Source organism: Lithobates pipiens, unplaced genomic scaffold, assembly GCF_037356315.1.
Source record: "Lithobates pipiens isolate NorthernLeopardFrog02 unplaced genomic scaffold, aLitPip1_a1.2 Scaffold_64, whole genome shotgun sequence".
NCBI lineage: Eukaryota > Metazoa > Chordata > Amphibia > Anura > Ranidae > Lithobates > Lithobates pipiens.
Window position 1 is genome coordinate 384,296 of NW_027507886.1, and position 19,197 is coordinate 403,492.

Consider the following 19,197-nt stretch of genomic DNA (forward strand, 5'->3'; position numbering starts at 1 on the left):
CACATACAAACAGCATTTATTTTTATTTTTTAAGCAGAGAATAGCCTCCTGAATGGAATTTCAGTGACTATTAACAGTAACAAGAGGTGTTCTCTAAGATATTAATTAATATCAGTGAGGGAAATATAGTTCCTTTCTGTTCAGATGATAAATCATATTAACAAAGAGTTGTGAAACAAAAAGTACTGAAGAAACAGAAAGAATTAAATGTAGTATAAATATGCAGTTTATAACAACACTTAGGCCGTGGATAGGCAACCTCAGCACTCCAACTGTGGTGAAACTGCAACTCCCATCATGCATCTGCCTCTAGGAGTCATACCTGTGACTTTCAGGGTCTTGCAATGTCTCATGGGACTTCTAGTTTCACCACAGCTGGAGGGCCGAGGTTGCCTACCACTCACAGCGGAGGTCCAGCAATATCACAAACAATGCACACATGGCAGAAAGAATGGAAGCAATAATTGTGCTGTGCTTTATTTATTATATAAGAACATTGACATTCAGCTGAGCAACCTGGTCCCTGGCTCGCACTGATCAGTTTGATCTTGACTATGAGCAGCACAGGTTCTGCATGATCCACTAAGCTGCAAGAAAACAGTATCAATTTATAAATGTAGTACTTTTTCTGTTAAAAATATATATACAGTATCTCACAAAAGTGAGTACACCCCACACATTTTTGTAAATATTTTATATCTTTTCATGTGACAACACTGAAGAAATTACATTTTGCTACCATGTAAAGTAGTGTACAGCTTGTATAACAGTGTAACTTTGCTGTCCCCTCAAAATAACTCAACATCTGTTAATGTCTAAACCGATGGCAACAAAAGTTAGTACACCCCTAAGTGAAAATGTCCAAATTGGGCCCAAAGTGTAAATAGTTTGTGTGGCCACCATTATTATGCAGCACTGCCTTATCCCTCTTGGGCATGGAGTTCACCAGAGCTCCACAGGTTGCCAGTGGAGTCCTCTTCCACTCCTCCATGAAGACATCACGGAGCTGGTGGATGTTAGAGACCTTGTGCTCCTCCACCTTCTGTTTGAGGATGCCCCACAGATGCTCAATAGGGTTTAGGTCTGGAGACATGCTTGGCCAGTCCATCGCCTCATCAGTGGCCATCAGGGCATCCTCATCAGTGGCCATCAGCGCAGCATACCAATGCTGCCTTATCAGTGCCCATTGGTGCAGCTTATTAGTGCCATCAGTGCGACCTCATCATTGCCCATCAGTGCAGCATATCAGTTCTGCCTTATCAGTGCAGCCCCATCCAGGCAGCTTATCCTATCCATGCCACCTCATCAGTGGCCATTAGTGCAGCCTCATCAGTGCCCATGAGGGCAGCCCCATCAGTACAGCATATCAGTGCAGCCACATCAGTACCCATCATTGCTGCCTCATCAGTGGCCGCCAGTGCAGCCGTATCAGTGCCCATCAGTCAGTGCTGCCTTATCAGTGCAGCCCCATCTGTGCAGCTTATCAGTTCCATCTCATCAGTGCCCCTCAGTGCAGCCTCAACAGTGCTTATCAGGGCCCATAAATGCAGCTTATCATTGCTTATCAGTGCAGCTTATCATTGCCCATCAGTGCAGCATGTCAATGCCTATAATTACAGCATATTATTGTCAATAAGTGCAGCATATCAGTGCCCATCAATGCAGCCTATCATTGCCCATCAGTACAGCTTATCATTGCCTATGAGTGCAGCATATCATTGCCTATCTGTGCAGCATATCATTACCCATCTGTGCAGCATATCATTGCCCATCTGTGCAGCATATCATCGGCCATCAGTGCAGTCTATCATTGCCCATAAGTGCAGAATATCAGTATCCATAATTGCAGCATGTCATTGCCCATCAATTAAGTATATTATTGCCCATAAATGCAGCCTACCATTGCCCATCAGTGTAGTATATTATTGCCCATCAATGCAGCCTACCTTTGCCTATCAATGCAGCCTACTGCAGCCTACCATTGCCCATCAGTGCAGTATATTAATGCCCATCAATGCAGCCTATCATTAACCAAAAGTGCAGCAGGGAGGAATCGGGAGGATCTGTCGGCCAGACCATGCAGAGCAGAAATTTTCTGCTGAGATACATCTTGTATATGAATAGCCATGCTATCAAACGAAGTCCCACCCCCTGGACTGGCCACTCTAATAGAGAGCACACTGGTCCAATGCCGGTCCAGGATGTGGGATTTCGTTTGACAATGTGGCTATTCTTATACAAGATGTGTCTCGGGAGATTCCCGCTTTGCACGATCTGGCCGCCAGATCCTCCTGACAGTCTCCTGGCTGATCACTTCTGGAAGCAGCCTTTTTTACAGGACATGAGGGCGCTTTAGGGGGGGGCAGGGAGCCCCCCCTCCGGGCCACTCTGAGGGCCATACCACTTCTGCCAGAAGCGATTAGCCAGGAAACTGTCAGCTCAGCCTGCCCTTGCTCCACACTCGCCCTCTGCTAAATTCCATTCGCCAAATGCGAGCAGGTGAGTGGAAATTTTGAGGGCTGATATATATATATATATATATATATATATATATATATATATATATATATATAGGATAGGTTTTACTCAGGTGCAAATGGTAGCTGCAGTTCTGCAAACTGATTTAAAGAGAAATTTTGTTTAAAACATAAAATATTTATTTGTAAAAATGAAATAAGGAAGGTGAAATAGATAGGTGCTTTTTCACAAATTAATTAATGGAGATCTGTTCAATGTACTAAGCTGCAAGAGTCAGAGTATAACACTTTATAAAGTTAGAGTGTCGTTTGGGGGTTTATAAATGAAATATGCTTTCTGATTGGCTATTAGGGCTTGCTGTGCTTTGCAAATTGTTCTTTGACTTATTAAATAGTTTTTCTTGCTAGGAATTATGATTCTGTGCCTTCACAACTTTCATAATTAATGACCCAGAACAAGAAAGTCAGAACTCCTGATCTGTATGCTTGACCTTAGTCTCTGAAAGTATTGAAGGCATTGGATCAGCATTGTGGCTAACAAGGCTGGATTTATACTTTTTGGCTTTTTTGTCCAACTTTCTTGTGGTGCCCCGCTTCTACCACAGTCTTCTGGCTTGGCTAGCCATCACACTAACAAGATCATTCGTCATAGCCACCTTAAAACACCAAGCCTCTGAGCAGAGACATTAAACGAGTTTGTCCACTCTTTGTCAGTAGACCTAAAGACAATAACTAGAAGAGTGTAAAAACTGATTTACGTCTTTACTAACAGTTCATTTGTAGTTTTTAGACTCTGGCAGAGTGAACTTTAGGAGCACAATCCACTACTCTATGAAATAAATGTAAACTATCAGGGGCAGTAAAAATGAGGACTCAGCAGATTTGCAGTCAGGGCCACAGTCTAGAACCATATCTTTTAAACAGAGTTTTGATACTGACAGTCAACAACATGATATGTGGGTGGCTGTGTGCCACCACTGACAGCCCTGCCACTCAAAGCCACTGTCCATGTTAGCTATGCAGAAATCCAGCCCTGACAGCTAGGCAGCTAGCATTTTTATAGGCAGATCAACAATGTCAACTGATTTACGAGGGGCATTCAAGTCAAACCGGGACATTTAATTTTACAGGTATAAAAAGGGATGCTAGCATGGTGGTTCTACATGCAGTGGTAAGTAGCAAGTGTGTCCTATCACTAATAGGCAGCGCACATGTTGCCAGCCAGTCCAGAGAGTGTTAAGATGGCAGACAGCAATGTTAGTGCGTGCATAGAACAGCGTGTGGTGATGAAGTTTCTTGTGAATGAAGGCTTAAAAGCTGTGGATATCTACAGAAGACTTCAAGCACAGTACAGTGCAGCACAGTACATTTGTAAGACATTTGTAAGACATTTGAATGGTGCAAACATTTCAAAGATGGCTGTACATCCATAAGTGACGATCCCGGCCATGGTGGTTCCCAGCTCACAGCAGTCATTCCTGTGAACATTCAGCGTGTGATACGTCTAATCCTGGATAATCTATACATAACCTGTCGTGAAATTGCACAAGAGACAAATCTTTCTATTAGCACCGCTAGATCCTTTTCCATTCTTAATCCACCTAGGTGTTCTCGAACTAGTGAATATTTTTCATTAATGTTTTTTGATCTCAAGTGCATTACTTTACATTTCTCCACATTAAACCTAATTTGCCATTTGTCTGCCCATTCTTTTATTATGTTTAGGTTGTTCTGCAAATTTTCTGTCTTGATGCAAGGTTATTACTCTGCTTATCTTTGTGTCATCCGCAAAGACTGAGACTGAACTAGTTATCCCATACTCTATATAATTTAATATATATGTATATATATATATATATATATATATATATATATATATATATATATAGTGAAGCTATCTGTCCTAGGATGGTTTAGGCGTACTGACTAAACTTTCTATCCCGAACTTTACAGGCATAAGTTAAATATAATAAAAGCAGTGCAGCACATGGACAAACAAACAGAACAAATAAGGCAAGAAATGATGATAAAAAGTCAGTGATAGAAAAGCACCATCAAGTGTCCATAAATGGTGGTCCTATGGATAACAGACAAGGTGATCATGTGACGGCCTCCACCAACAGCAAATCCTAACCGCTCACCTCAAAGTGTGGACCCCTGAGTATATCAGTCAGGTCACACAAGCAGTCCCTTCACAAGGATATGTATACTGGTCTGCTGGATGGGAGGATCGCTGGAGACAGGTGTATGCTAGTAACATGAGATCCTCTATGTCCTGACCAAAGCCCCGGTAAATTTGTACATAGAATGACAATGGTACAATATAGTGCTCTCCATTGGGTAAAATAAAAAGCATTTATTAAGATAATGATTTCACTTACAAGTCAGGCACTGTTCCTCAGTGCTAAGGTGATAAAGCAGACATCAATAATATCCCATGAGGATAAACGGAGGACGTGGGTGACGTCCCATTGGTCACATGGTTCCATGCATGTTATGTCATCAGCGGATGATCAGCGGATAGTTAAACTCTGGGATAAGTGTATAAATGTAGCAGGGGAGTATGCTTACAAATAAATGCAGTTTCCACTCCTTAAAATTTGTTATTTTATTTTATAAACTGAAAAGTCCTGTTTTGACTTGAATGCCCCTTGTATATATTTAAGTTGTCCTAAAGTCACTATAAAGCAAAGAGTACTTATGTATGAATTATATTTCTTAGGGCCCACAGAAAACTGAGCAGCTCAATATCACCTCCCCCAAAGAAAAGAAAGAAGAAGAAATCTGGACATAAAAGGAGTCGGTGAGTAGATTTCTTATCCATCTCTCAGTGTTCGCTGTATGTCTGCACTTAATCAGGCTAACCTGCTGGACCAGAGCCACCAGGAGAAGCTAATGATAAATTGGCAACATTTAGAAGCTATTACTGCCTCACTGCAATGCAGTAGCCTGATTTTTTTTCTAATTAGTTTTTTAGATGAGTGGAAGGATGCTATCTCTAGACATGAATAAAAAGTGACTAAGAATGTCAGTCAATAAATAGCCTTGCACATAAATCTTGCCATTATATATAAGGGATATGCTAAAGATTTCTACTTTTTTTTTTATCGTTTATCTCCAATAAGCAAGCAAGGTGAGTGTAACATATGTGACTTTTTTTCTTTTATATTAAGTAAGCATGCTATTGATATAAATCAGTCATCAGTTATGAATTTGCATTGGATACTATAAATTTGGTTCTTTGCTTTTAAAGCAGTATTAAACCCCAAACCAAAAATGTTGCTGCTTACCAGTCATTAGATGTAGTGGCTGCATTCGTTTGCTTTTTTAGTTTCCCCCCCCCCCGCTTTACCAGGTGTCCTGGCCAGTAACACACCTCCTTTATTAGGGAGACATAACTCTGGATGAAGGCCCACGGGGGGCACAGCAGACAACAGCATTGTCAATCCAGTGAGAGAATAGGGTTTATTGTACTAGCAAATTTAAATACACAAACAAATTGAAGCCAAACTCAAGCTCACACTTTAGAATCAGTCAGAAACAGCAAACTTTTTTTTTTACCTATTGGGATAAAGGTTTTACATAAATAAATAAAAGATTATCATTGCAAGCACCCCTGTCAGTATTAAATGGTTTGTCTATACCCTGTAAACTGATAACTTACATCTGGAAGAGAGTTTGTTCTTTTGAAAAACAACAAACTCACTGGCTGGATCATCAGATGAAAATAAAAGAAGAAAAGAAAGCTTAAAAATAAAGAAAGACTAAAAAGGAAACAAATGCAGCCTTTACATCTAAGAATTAGTAAGATGCAATATAATAAATGTTTGCATTTGGGTTTAATACACTTCTAAGTGTAAGGAGCTTTGCAAGGTGTCTGTTGTATTTGTGGTGTGTGATCCTTTATGCTATGTCACCAAAGCCTGCAGAAAATGGCTGTGTGGAAACAGCATTGAAGCTCAACTTTATCCCAAATGTATTTCTGGTAAAGGATGGAGTGGGAAAGGGTTAGAACCTCTGTCATTGCTGTGCCTCCATTGTGATCATTTCCTTTCAGTCAAGGAGACACTTGTCACGGGGACAAAAAGTGAGGCCAAGTCTCCCAGTGGTAAAAACGACAGCTATAACATCCTGGTAGAAATTCTAACCCCTAACAAGGTTATTAGAAAAGTGTTTTAATGCTAGCTGTGCCTTTGTAGAAATGTATATCCATTAGCTCCCAGGGAACCATAAATAGGAATAAAGTACTTCCAGGCAAGTTTGACAGTGCAAGACAGCACTGGAAAATGATTATCTTGTATATTGTCTTTGTTTCCTATCTTGCTTGGTTATGCTTGTTCAGGGCTGAATATGTTTATATCTTTCATTTGACAGATAAAATACAACGTCTAAGGCCCCATACACACTATTAGATTTTCTGCAGATTTTGTATTCAGATTTACCAAAACCATGTAATGCAAGGGCCTGTCTGATTGCATACAAATTGAAACTCTTAAGGTTTGACCTCATATTACATGGTTTTGGCAAATCTGAAGACAAACATCTTCAGAAAATCTAATAGTGTGTATGAGACTGGTAAAATGGAACATAATGATTGATGATATCACTCACTAGCCTTAAACTATGAGTATTTTAAGAAAGCTGAAGATGTACTTTTAAAGCTATTTGTGATAGACATTAAACAGTGTCAAAACTGTTTTCTTGGAGTAATTAAATGCTGAAGTATAGTTATTCATAAGAGCATCTGCCATAGTTATTATGGTTTGACAGTTTTTGGACAGCTTGTGGATATTTGAACTTATAAATTTAAACTAGTTGTTGGATTATTGCAACAGATAATAGTTTTCTCCATTGCTGGCAGGTATTTTTTTCGTTGGTTTAATGGATTGTTATATCTAGGTTTGTATAAAAGGGTATACCTTAGGATAATCTAATGCAAGGTATGAACTTATATAACAGTTGCTAGAGCTTGTTGTGAGTAAAAAGGTCACTTATAGATTAAATATTTAAAACAAATCGCTATTGGTAAGAGGATAGCACTAATTTTAATACATATTGCTTACTTCTCTCACTGTGACATTTATAGGTCAGCTGTAAGCAGTGACGGCTGGTGCTCCATTTTTTGGGGGGGAGGGGGGCGGCAAATAAACCTCCACTCCCTTACTCCCACCCCTCACTGGCCCACCCTTTTTGAAGCCCATTAGAGCCTCAAGCTCTAATCATGTGCTTGAAAAAAAATTGAAAACCATGCCTTGCATTAGGGGTCGGGTGCATGGATTAGGAGGGCTGTGCCCCATTGACTCAAGACTGTAAATGGTGCCGAAGGTGCTTCAACAAAGTATTTAGCAAAAACTGGGAATACTTATTGTATGTACATGTGATTTTTTGTTTCATTTTTTTTTATAAGATTTTAAACAGACTTCTTTCACATTGTCAATATAAGGTATTGTTGTAGAATTTTGAGGAAAATAATGAATTTAATCAATTTTGGAATAAGTCTGTATGTGGAAAAAGTAAAGCGCTGTGAATACTTTCTGGATACACTGTATATATAGACTCTCCATTCTATACATGGACACACTATATTTTCAATTGAAAAATACTATACGTGCTCAACAATTTCCCAAACAAACATAAGACAGAAAATAACAAGAGAGGTTTAATTATTTCAAAAGCTGAGGAAACTTTAACAGTGAATGACAGATGTTGTTGTGATGAATATACTGTGCACATATATCACCAACTCTTCAAATCCAGTTTAATAGATTTATTATCTTTCATCAAAGTCACAAACAAGATTGCAAGGTTTCAGAAGCTAGAAGGACTCCTTTAAGGCTGAGGTCAATATAATATTCTTGATGTAAGACAATAAAATCTATTGAAATCATAGGAAACTCGCACTAAGGAATTGTGGTCAAATCCTTTTGCTGCTGCTTAAAGTGCTAAACACCTAAACAATCCTTTACAAAAATATACAACAGCACATGCAGTATAAAAAAATATATAAATAATAAGTGAAAAAATATATAGTCCTTAAAAAGTGAAATATAATTATACTGTCAGTAAAACAAATACACTCTGTGACACAATTATAAATATATCATCCCAAAATTAATGGATTTCTCACTGGACCTTCTTCTTATAAAGTGTTCCGTTCTCAACTAAAAATCAACAAAATGCTGTAGTTCTACAAAAAATCAAACTGTGAAAAGTGGCACTTGTGCCCCTTACTCACTAGAAGGAATGGACCCTTAGCATTTCAGCCTAAAGGTCTAACACACTCTTTGAAGTTTACAGATGGCTTTGCTGGTAATATATCCTGGAATGGCTGACAAGCTTCCTCTGTTACATTCCAAGAATGCCTTTATTTTGGACATTGCGCTCAGTAGTGCCCAGTGTACCCACAGTTGTAAGACTCAGCTGAGAATCTTCTGTCTTTCAAGCTTGTTCCCATGTCAGATGCAGGTCTTCTAAGTTAGGGTGTCATTGCCTACTGTATGGTTGGTGATCAACTGTTGCATCCCTGCCTGGGTCTCTACCACTTGTACTACTGACTGAATCTCGGGGAAGGGTTGCTGAAAGATGGATTGTGAATGGTCCATCTGTTGTCACTTGCTTTAGGGCCTCACGGGCAGGAGGCATTTCACTTTCTTTATTTTCTGCGGCATCCAGAAAGGTCTGTGCTGAATGCATGGAGGCACCATTGTGACATTGCTCAGAACCTGTGGGATTGTTGTTTTTTGAGACTTTGTGGCTAACAGGACCTCTTCATCTTCATTTATTTTGATTAGCTTAAAATAGGTCAGTGCATTGTTTTGGTCTCTAGTTTGAAGTTTCAACATTATGGTGGCTAAGTATTGTACCCCTGTGATAACTTAAGTCCACAAGGCCTGCCTGCTGGTCCCATCTCACCTTTAAGGATAGCCTGGTGGAGAATCATGTCCAAGTGATTGATGAAAGTTGACAAACTCCCCCCTTTCTCCAGGTATCGGTATCCTCTTTGGTATCTTCTTCTCAGCCTTATCACTAAGATCAAGTGTAGTATCTTGTTCTTGTTCTTGGAGGGGCAGTGCAGTTAGTATTTTATCTGATGTAATGTGGTGGGAGGGATCCTTTTCCTCCCATTCTGAATGTGGCTTGGTGCACCAGGCTTGTCCCTTGTTCTAATGCCTTTCTGGGCATTTGTCTTGCCAAGGGCTGGGTGGTGCAAGAAATACCTGGTGATGTGCCGCCTGGGAGTGGCAAAACAGAGATGCCAGAAAATGACTATGGGTATGGGACCCTACTCTGTTTTTATTGGCACTTGGTCATGTCATTTGATGCTTACTTGCACAGTATCTTCTTCACAGGCCTTTTGGCCAGCTAGAGCGGTTTTTATATTGTCTGGAAGGCCCTCTGTGGGTATTCCACATGGAACTTTTTTTGTATGTGCTATCTTTCACCAGCACTTTGCACTGCACATGTGTTTGTTGTTTTTTTACTTTATTTATACACAGCAATGATGGTGCAGGTTATTGGGGTCTGTCCTGATGTCAGGGGTAGGTTTTGTAGCCTTTGGCTTTTTACCTCTACCCAATCGGAGGGGTCGCTCTTTGGGAGAGCCCTTCACCAAGTACTTGGTGGACAGGCTCCGGCTGGTTCCAGCTTCTTCCTAGATAGAAAATTGAGTGCCTTGCACCCTGGACAGGGTTCAGGGTTAGAGGCCCTTCCTTTTCATGGCTTTGGCCAAAATTCAGACTTATTAAGTAATGACTTACAATGTGTTAAAGTGGTCTTAAGACATTTTAGGAATATTGGCATTCTGGTGTATTGACATCAGGAGTATTGGCATGTTTCAGGCTCAGAAAGGTCCTTTCAGTTTTAAGGCTTAAGCAGTTTAAGTATAGCATAGAAGAATCAAAGAGTGGTTTCACGTAAAAATGGTAGGCACTAGCCAATATATCTGCTTCAAGGGGCTTGTTATTGTTTTTTGACTAGAGTTATCTTTACATAATTTATATAATAAATATGTTATAAAGAGAATGCATGTTACTTGTCTTACCGAGTTCTTTTTTTCTGTTATTAGGATTCAAATGTGGTTTTTAGTCTTACTCGCATACCACAAGTAGCTGGAAACGTTTCTGACTTTAGGTTGTAATTTAGAAAGGCATTAATTCACAACATCCATCATGCTTATGGAAGACTTTTATGGGACCTAAAATGTAGAGAAAAGACAGAAAAGCATGAATATGCCATTTTAATTCCTTGGAAATGATGTGCTTGGTTTAATTTGCTTTTAGGGAACTTCATAGTTTAGCACCTGCCTATAGCATTTTTTTTCTCAGCAGTTGAAATTACTTTAAAGCATTCTTCTCTCAAAGCATTCTTCTCTCAAAGCTAGCTCTGCCAAGGAGCTGACTTTTAATATTTTATTTGTTGAAGCCATCATGAAGGTATTAAACATCTGCCATGACACAACCAGACAGGGTAGAAAAAAATCCAGAACCCCAATACCTAATGATCAGATGGAGATCAGCTGAGCAGCAGAGCAGATGAGAAATGTAATTCACAAACAGCTCTGTAAATCATAAAGTTTATTCTATATGAGTTTATTTGTTGGCATTTGGACCTTGTATCTACACTAGTAGCAATAAGGCAAAACTCATTGCAGACTACAAGCATTATGTACTTTGGTACTTCCAGTCACAGCTATTTGCCATTTATCCCCCTGATTGCAGAGCTACTCCATATCTGTACAGTTATATAAGCTCTATCCCCGGTGAAGGGAGACCAAGACACAAACCAGTGGTGTCAGAAGTTGCATGGATCTAGATGTAAAATTATTTACACAGGGTTTCTCTCCCCATTCATGCCAATAATCTTTATTGATCATTTTGCATACAGTTGCTTTTGAAGTTTATTTATTGGAAGTGGATGAGATGTGTAGCTTAGCAAAGCTGTAGAAAATAATTTTGTAATGGTGTGATGTAAAAAATGTGAATGTCCTTACTGAATGGTATAAATATCTCCTGCATGAACCTACACTGTACTATAGTAAGTTGTAGCTTGTCTTTTCATTTGTTTTCTTGTCCACTTGGGTTTTAGTTTTGTTATAAGAAGACCTGATTGGTAGTATCTTTAGTATAGGACAGACGTATCAATCCACCATTACACAGACATCGGAAGAAAACTGTAAATGGGTTTCTATGCTTACGATGATCAAAGTGCTCTGCGTTTTACTTCTGCATCAAGCCTAGGATTTTATGGGTGCTCAGAGAATATGAATAATAAGCCTTTGCCATAAGTAGGACACACACTAAAATATTTTAACATAATATTTTTCTGACATATTTGCATAAACAAACTGACAGCCACATTTATCAATACACTATAATAAAAAATGCATTAGCAACTCATGCAATACACACAGTTCCCTCTATTTTAAGATTATAATGGCAGCTAAAGTCCATGAGGTTAGACTAACCTGTATGCCTATAACATACGCTAGTCAAAATGAAAAAAAATGGCCTTAAATGCATACAAGGAGCACACTCTGTGTGCTCAAGGCTTAAAGGCATAATGTCTGTACATAAAACAAACTGTGCAACTTTGATTGCTATACAGTGCCTTGCAAAAGTATTCACCCCCTTGGCTTTTTACCTTTTGTTACATTACAGCCTTTAGTTCAATGTTTTTTTTTTTATCTGAATTATATGTGATGGATCAGGACACAATAATCTAAGTTGGTGAAGTAAAATTAGAAAAATATATACATAAAACTATTTTCAGAAATAAAAAAAATGATAAATGGCATGTGCATATGTATTCACCCCCTTTGTTATCAAGCCCATAAAAAGCTCTGGTGCAACCAATTACCTTCTGAAGTCATATAAGTAGTGAAATTATGTCTACATGTGTGCAATCTAAGTGTCACATGATCTGTCATTACATATACACACCTTTTTGAACAACCCCAGAGGCTGCAACACCTAAGCAAGAGGCACCACTAACCAAACACTGCCATGAAGACCAAGTAACTCTCCAAACAAGCAAGGGACAATGTTGTTGAGAAGTGCAAGTCAGGGTTAAGTTATAAAAAAAAATCCAAATCTTTGATGATCCCTAGGAGCACCATCAAATCTATCATAACCAAATGGAAAGAACATGGCACAACAGCAAACCTGCCAAGAGACAGCCTCACACCAAAACTCACGGACCAGGCAAGGAGGGCATTAATCAGAAAGGCAGCACAGAGACCTAAGGTAACCCTGGAGGAGCTGCAGAGTTCCACAGAAGAGACTTGAGTATCTATACATAGGATGACAATAAGCTGTATGCTCCATAGAGTTGGGCTTTATGGCAGAGTGCCCAGAAGAAAGCTTTTACTTTCAGCAAAAAACAAAATGGCAAGTTTTGAGTTTACGAAAAAGCATGTGGAAGCATGTATGAAGGAACATGCTCTGGTCTAATGAGACTAAAATTGAACTTTTTGGCCATTAAAGAAAATGCTATATCTGGAGCTATATCTGGAGCAAACCCATCACATCACCCAAAGAACACCATCCCCACAGTGAAACATGGTGGTGGCAGCAGAGTTGAAGGAAAGATGGAGAGTGCTAAATACAGGGATATTCTTGAGCAAAACCTGTACCACTCTGTGTGTGATTTGAGGCTAGGAAGGAGGTTCACCTTCCAGCAGGACAATAACCCAAAACACACTGGTAAAGTTTTAAGGGGATTAATGTGTTGGAAGGGCCTAGTCAAAGCTCAGACCTCCATTCAATAGAAGATCTGTGGTCAGACTTAAAGATTGCTGTTCACAAATACAAACCATACAACTTGAAGGAGCTGGAGCAGTTTTGCAAGGATGAACGTGCAAAAATCCCAGTGGTTAGATGTGGCAAGCTCATAGAGACTAATCCAAAGCGATTTGGAGCTGTGATAGCTGCAAAAGGTGGCACTACAAAGTATTGACTTTAGGGGGGTGAATAGTTATGCACATTGACTTTTTGGCTGCATGCACACGAACGTTTTAAAAAATGGGCTGTAAAGCTAGTACAGACACCAGGAAAAAAGCAGTGTTAAAAATGCATTTTTTTCCACGTTTTGCATTGAATTCAATGCATGTTAAGCCGCGCTAGCTTTCAGCCACGTTTCTCTGTCTCCATTCAAAATCAATGATTCCCTATGGGAGCCCCATTGATTTGAATAAAGGTTGCACCAGAAATCGGATCAAGATGATACAACTTGCGGTGCGACTTGTGTGCTGAGAATCTTTTGCGTTAAGTTCCCCCCTAAGACGATACCAGACCCTTTGGTCTGGTATGGATCTTAAGAGGAACTTCTACACAAAAAAAAACGGCATGGGGTCCCCCAAAATCCATACCATACCCTTATCCAAGCACGCAGCCTGGCCGGTCAGGAAAGACGGTGGGGACGAGCGATCACCCCCCCTCCTGAACCGTTTCAGGCCACATGCCCTCAACATTAGGGGTGAGTGCTTTGGGGAAGGGGGGCGCCCTGCTGCCCCCCACCCCAAAGCACCTTGTCCCCATGTTGATGAGGACAAGGGCCTCTTCCCGACAACCCTGGTCATTGGTTGTCAGGGTCTGCAGGCGGGGGGCTTATCGGAATCTGTGAGCCCCCTTTAATAAGGGGGCCCCCAGATCCCGGCACCCCACTCTATGTGAATGAGTAAGGGGTACATCGTACCCCTACCCATTAACCTGGGGCAAAAGTGTCAATTAAAAAAACACACTACACAGATTTTTTAAATAATTTATTAGACAGCTCCGGGGGTCTTCTTCCGACTTCGGGGGTCTCTTCCGACTTCTTCTGCCTCTTCTTCCGCTCTCCAGTACCTTTTGCCAGGCTCCTCTGCTATCTTCTTCCAGCTCTTTTACTAGTGTTGGCCCGGTCTTCGCCGTTGTCGTCTTCTCTCTTCTCTCTTCCGATGTTGACACAACGCTCTCTCCCACTGTAATGCAGTGATCCGACTTCTGGTACGACCTCTACTCAAATCAATGGGCTCCCATAGGGAACCATTTATTTTGAATAGAGACATAAATGCCTGATGAGGCTTAGCACAGTATTAATTTGTGTTTAACACCTTGGTATGGATTTTGGGGGGACCCCCACGCTGTTTTTTCGGCATAGGAAATTCTCCTTAATATCCATACCAGACTGAAGGGGGTGAACCTCAAGCAATTTTTGAGGGGTTCCCCTTCAAGATTCTCCGCACACAAGTCGCACTGCAAGTTGGATCATCTTGATCTGACTTCTGGTACAACCTCTATTTAAATCAGTGGGCTCCCATAGGGAACCATTAATTTTGACTAGAGAAAGAAACACCTGACGAGGCTTAACACAGTGTTAATTCGTGTTTAAAGCGGAGGTCCACCCTAAAGTGGACCTCCGCTCATCGGAACCCTCCCCCCCTCCGGCGCCACAATTGGCACCTTTCAGGGGGGAGGGGGGTGCAGATACCTGTACAGTACAGGTATTCTGCACCCACTTCCGGGATAGCTCTCTGCGGAAAGGGGCGTAGATTATGCCCCTTTCCGCAAGTGCCCGCCCCTTTCCGCAAGTGCCCCGCTGCCTGCTGGGAAACACACAGATCCCAGAGGCAGCGGGGACCGTCCTTATTGCGCAGCGCGATTCGCGCATGCGTAGTAGGGAACCGGGAAATGAAGCCGAAAGGCTCCATTTCCTGATTCCCATACCCAAGATGGCGCGGCAGCACCCGACAGACAATCTAGAGATCGGCTTCGGGTGCCGACATCGCGGGCGCGCTGGACAGGTAAGTGTCACTATTTTAAAAGTCAGCAGCTGCAGTATTTGTAGCTGCTGGCTTTTAAAAAAAAAAAAAACGCGGAGTCCCGGCGGACTCCCGCTTTAACACCTTTTGCCTTTTTACAGGTCTCACACTGGAGCCTCAGAACGCACTGGTCCTGGGGGTTTTTTTATAGCTTAAAAATGCCTATGCCATTTGCAGCTCAAAAAACGCCTAGGTGGGCATGAAGCCATAGACTAACATGGCCAGGTGTTTTTAAGCTGAAAAAACATGGACACGCGTCTTTAAGCTGCAAAAAATGCTCAAAAAAGCAGCTGTAAAAACGCCCGTGTACATGAGGACTTTCTGTTATTTGTTTGCTTCATAATTAAAAAAAAAAATCTTCAAAGTTGTGGGAATGTTCTGTAAATTAAATGATGTAAATCCTCAAATGCCCCATGTAATCCATGTTAATTCCAGGTTGTGAGGCAACAAAACATGAAAAAATGCCAAGGGGGTGAATATTTTTGCAAGGCACTGTAATTGTAGGCCATTTGCATACCTCATGACGTCTGACTGGAAACCTTCTAGGATGTTGCTAAGGACATTGTTAAGAGAGGCCTAGTGTTACTGCTCACCAACCCTATCTTAAGACTGAGCGCTTTCTCTGATTTAAATCGCCTCATATGAGCTTTCTCTAACCTGATGCAGTAGCTGTGAGCTCAGTATTCGAGAGCTCATTCCTGTGATGGTTAAGATGAGTAGTAATACTAGGTCTCTCTTAGCAAATTTTTAGAAGTTTCCCAGTCAAGCTTCATAAGGTACGTAAATGGCCTACACCTATAGCAAGGGCATTATTCAACTTTAGTTAAAGCTGCTTGATTTGTATCATGTACAGATTACCTTATCTGCATAGGCAGTTTTTTATGGTAAAGGTGAACTAACCCTATAAGTCTTTGATCCAGGTGGAGTGCACCAGTCCACCCCACTCCCATCTGTTAAAAAATCTGGTGATCTGGGAATTTTCTTACCAGTGTTTATTGCAGGACTGTGATGCCAGTATAACCAAGGTAAGTATCACTTTACAGTCACTGTGGTCAGTAAAGAGCATGGAGCATGCAAGTAGGGAGGAGACATCTTTTAAAAGGTGGCTGCTGGTGGGGCAATTAGAGAAGCCTTCTGCGATCAATGCATCAATACAGTACTAAGTTCAGTAAAGTTACTTCATCACATTCATTGGTCAGATTCAAAATTCATTTAGTGTTTGAATATGAATGATGATACATTAAGCAGAGAGAAAGGAAGCTTGAGAGCCCAGACTTCAGGTGGCAAAACACTCCAATCCAAATGAGAGATTGTTCATTAAAATTGTTTTTATTCTAATAATTATGTTTTTATGCCATTGTTACTGATTGGGGGTAGTGCGCTTGTTTTTTCAGTACAAAGAAGTAAGAATTGAGTATCTGTTCTTATTTCCAGCTGTGATAGTTCATCCCCAGTGCGAAAAGAAAAGAAGAAGAAAAGTGGCAAAAAACACAAAAGAGACAGGTAATGTTATTTCAGAATTCATGACAATCGGTGTTTCCCAAATCTGTCTGTAACTACTATATTACTTCTCGCAGGAAATAAAAAGGCACTCATAACTATATGCATATATATAAAACTGTTTCTATGTTGTAGGATTCCATGTATGTACTTATACTATATGTACTAATATTGTCACTAGATAGATGTGGTGCAATATAAAGGTTTGGAACCAAATAGTTTATTTTCTAATTATGTAACAATCTTTCACAGTAATCTTTATCATGACTCTACAAATAATACCCTTCTTCTTGTCAGGTTTCTTGTGAAAAGCAGATAAATATTTTTAGCCATTTTTAAAGATGGGTCACAATTTTTCATAATCTTCATATGTTTGTTTCATCTGAAGTAAACCTGTGATTAAATGTTAAAAGAGGAGTATGAACTTTAAAAAAAAAATAAACCTTTATACTCACCTAGGTGAATGCATCGATCCAATGCTGAATCTGTATGCTTGTTTCTAGTAGCAAGGTGTTTATAACAGACTGAGAAAACTGAGGAAAATAAACTAAGCTAAACCATAGCTAGCAGAGAAGTTACTTTCCTGCTGTTGGTAATTTCTAGTAGTTTATATAAATATGACTTATGATGGTCCTTTCAGGCTTTGATTCTTTTATCTGATTGATGTGTGATTTTACCAAAATGATTGAATCCACAAACAATAGATTAGCCATGACTTCTCTTTCAATCAATTTAGACTTGATTTTTATCAGATTTGATCAAGCTGAGTTGATTGGCCAGGGCGAAATATTATTGATCATTTTGCATCAACTGGCAGCACTGAGATACTTTGTTCATGGATGCCATTGTATTTTGATCGATCAGATTACGAGATTACATGGTGGAAACAGGGAGGCAATTGATAGTTTATGATTTTAAGTTATGGTCATATCCCAATTATGGATGAAAATACACTTTCCTGGGTGGGTCATATCGATGTAATGGATTGATGACTATAGATTAATTATTCCTATAGTAAAAGATCATTTGTAAAATTGATCATTTATTGAAGCACATGTGGCCACCATTAGTCAAGGCATGAATGTTCTGTTTGCTTACAAATACTGCCCTGCCATAGTGAGTACATATGCTGTTTACTGTAATTCAAACTATAATAGGTATGTTTTCATAACGAATCCTTGCTCCATAAGTTGGGTCTGTACATCACAATTGCTGCAGTGTTTCCAAAAGGAGGTAGCAGTGTGCTCTGGAGAAGGATGGTGATGTGGTCCAGGTGAGGTCAACCTGGCATAAAGCTTGTTCAGCTGTGGTATATGCTGCCAGCTCAAAAGGCCAAGCAGTTGACAAATAATTACGAGTATCATAAGATACCTATTTATCTGATTTAATTACAGAATTCCCTCTAGATGTAGCAACAATTACTGTATTTACTGCTGGGGCCTGCCTGACTTTGTGCAAATTGAAACAAATTTTCTAGGTTGTCCCTCAAACTACATAATTTTTTTTACAATCAGAATGTATAATGGCGAACTGTAAAGTGAGTCTGTTAGATGGATAATTATAAAGCCCTGAAATGGTGTTATTATCTTTTAACTGCTGAAATGGCCAGATTTGAAGAAATAAAAATGGCATTCAGTCACAGGTATATGTGTATGCTTTATAGGTGGTATGCAAATTATGCGAATACAAAATTCTGTCGTTTTAGGTATCACTGCAGTAAAATGGCTTGGCATAGGGAAATGTAGTGAAGTCTGTTGCTGAAGGCACTGTATGAAACATGGGGACTTTGTCTCATCTGCTCAGGAAAAAGCTTCAAATCTTAACATGCTCAAATTTGTGTCTTTTTGAATACTGTTCGACATGCATTCAGATTCCAGTTTCAGCAGTGACATGGCTTCTTCTTCCTGCTTTGCACTGCTACATAATGGTCATGCTTTACTGTTCCTTCTCAAAATGCAAGAGTCGATTAATTCATAAAAAGCCATGCACTCCATATGAACTCATACCTCATCTCCTAAAAAGAAGACAGGGAGCTTCCACTAGTGGCCAGTCTACAAAGACAGGGAGCTTCCACTAGTGGCCAGTCTACAAATCTCTATTTTTAATACAACACCAAAAATAAGAGAATGTTTATAAAAATAACATTTCATAAAAAAAATAAAAAAAACATTTTTCTTTTATAGTATTTTTATTTAAAAAAGATACAATATGTTTGGTACATATGTACAATATGACAAATGTATAAAATAACAAGGTGGAGGTTGACATTTCAAGTGTGCAATACAGTGCTTCAGTGATATAGATTCCAAACAGTAGTTTTCAACTTTGTAATCATACTAAAATCTGGTCTTCTTAAGGCTCGGTTCACACTGGAAGCGGCTGCGGATCGCACAGAAGCGCTGTGCGTTCCTATTCTCCATTTCA

General features: G+C 39.9%; 1 protein-coding gene across 1 annotated transcript in view; it reads left to right on the forward strand.

Moving 5' to 3' along the window:
- Positions 1 to 19,197, forward strand: part of LOC143958907 (uncharacterized) — a 382,425-nt gene that overhangs the window by 265,986 nt on the left and 97,242 nt on the right. Inside the window, exons 5-6 of the mRNA XM_077467890.1 lie at positions 5,200 to 5,280; positions 16,708 to 16,776. Coding sequence (XP_077324016.1) covers positions 5,200 to 5,280; positions 16,708 to 16,776 — 150 coding nt within the window. The remainder of the gene's footprint in view (positions 1 to 5,199; positions 5,281 to 16,707; positions 16,777 to 19,197) is intronic.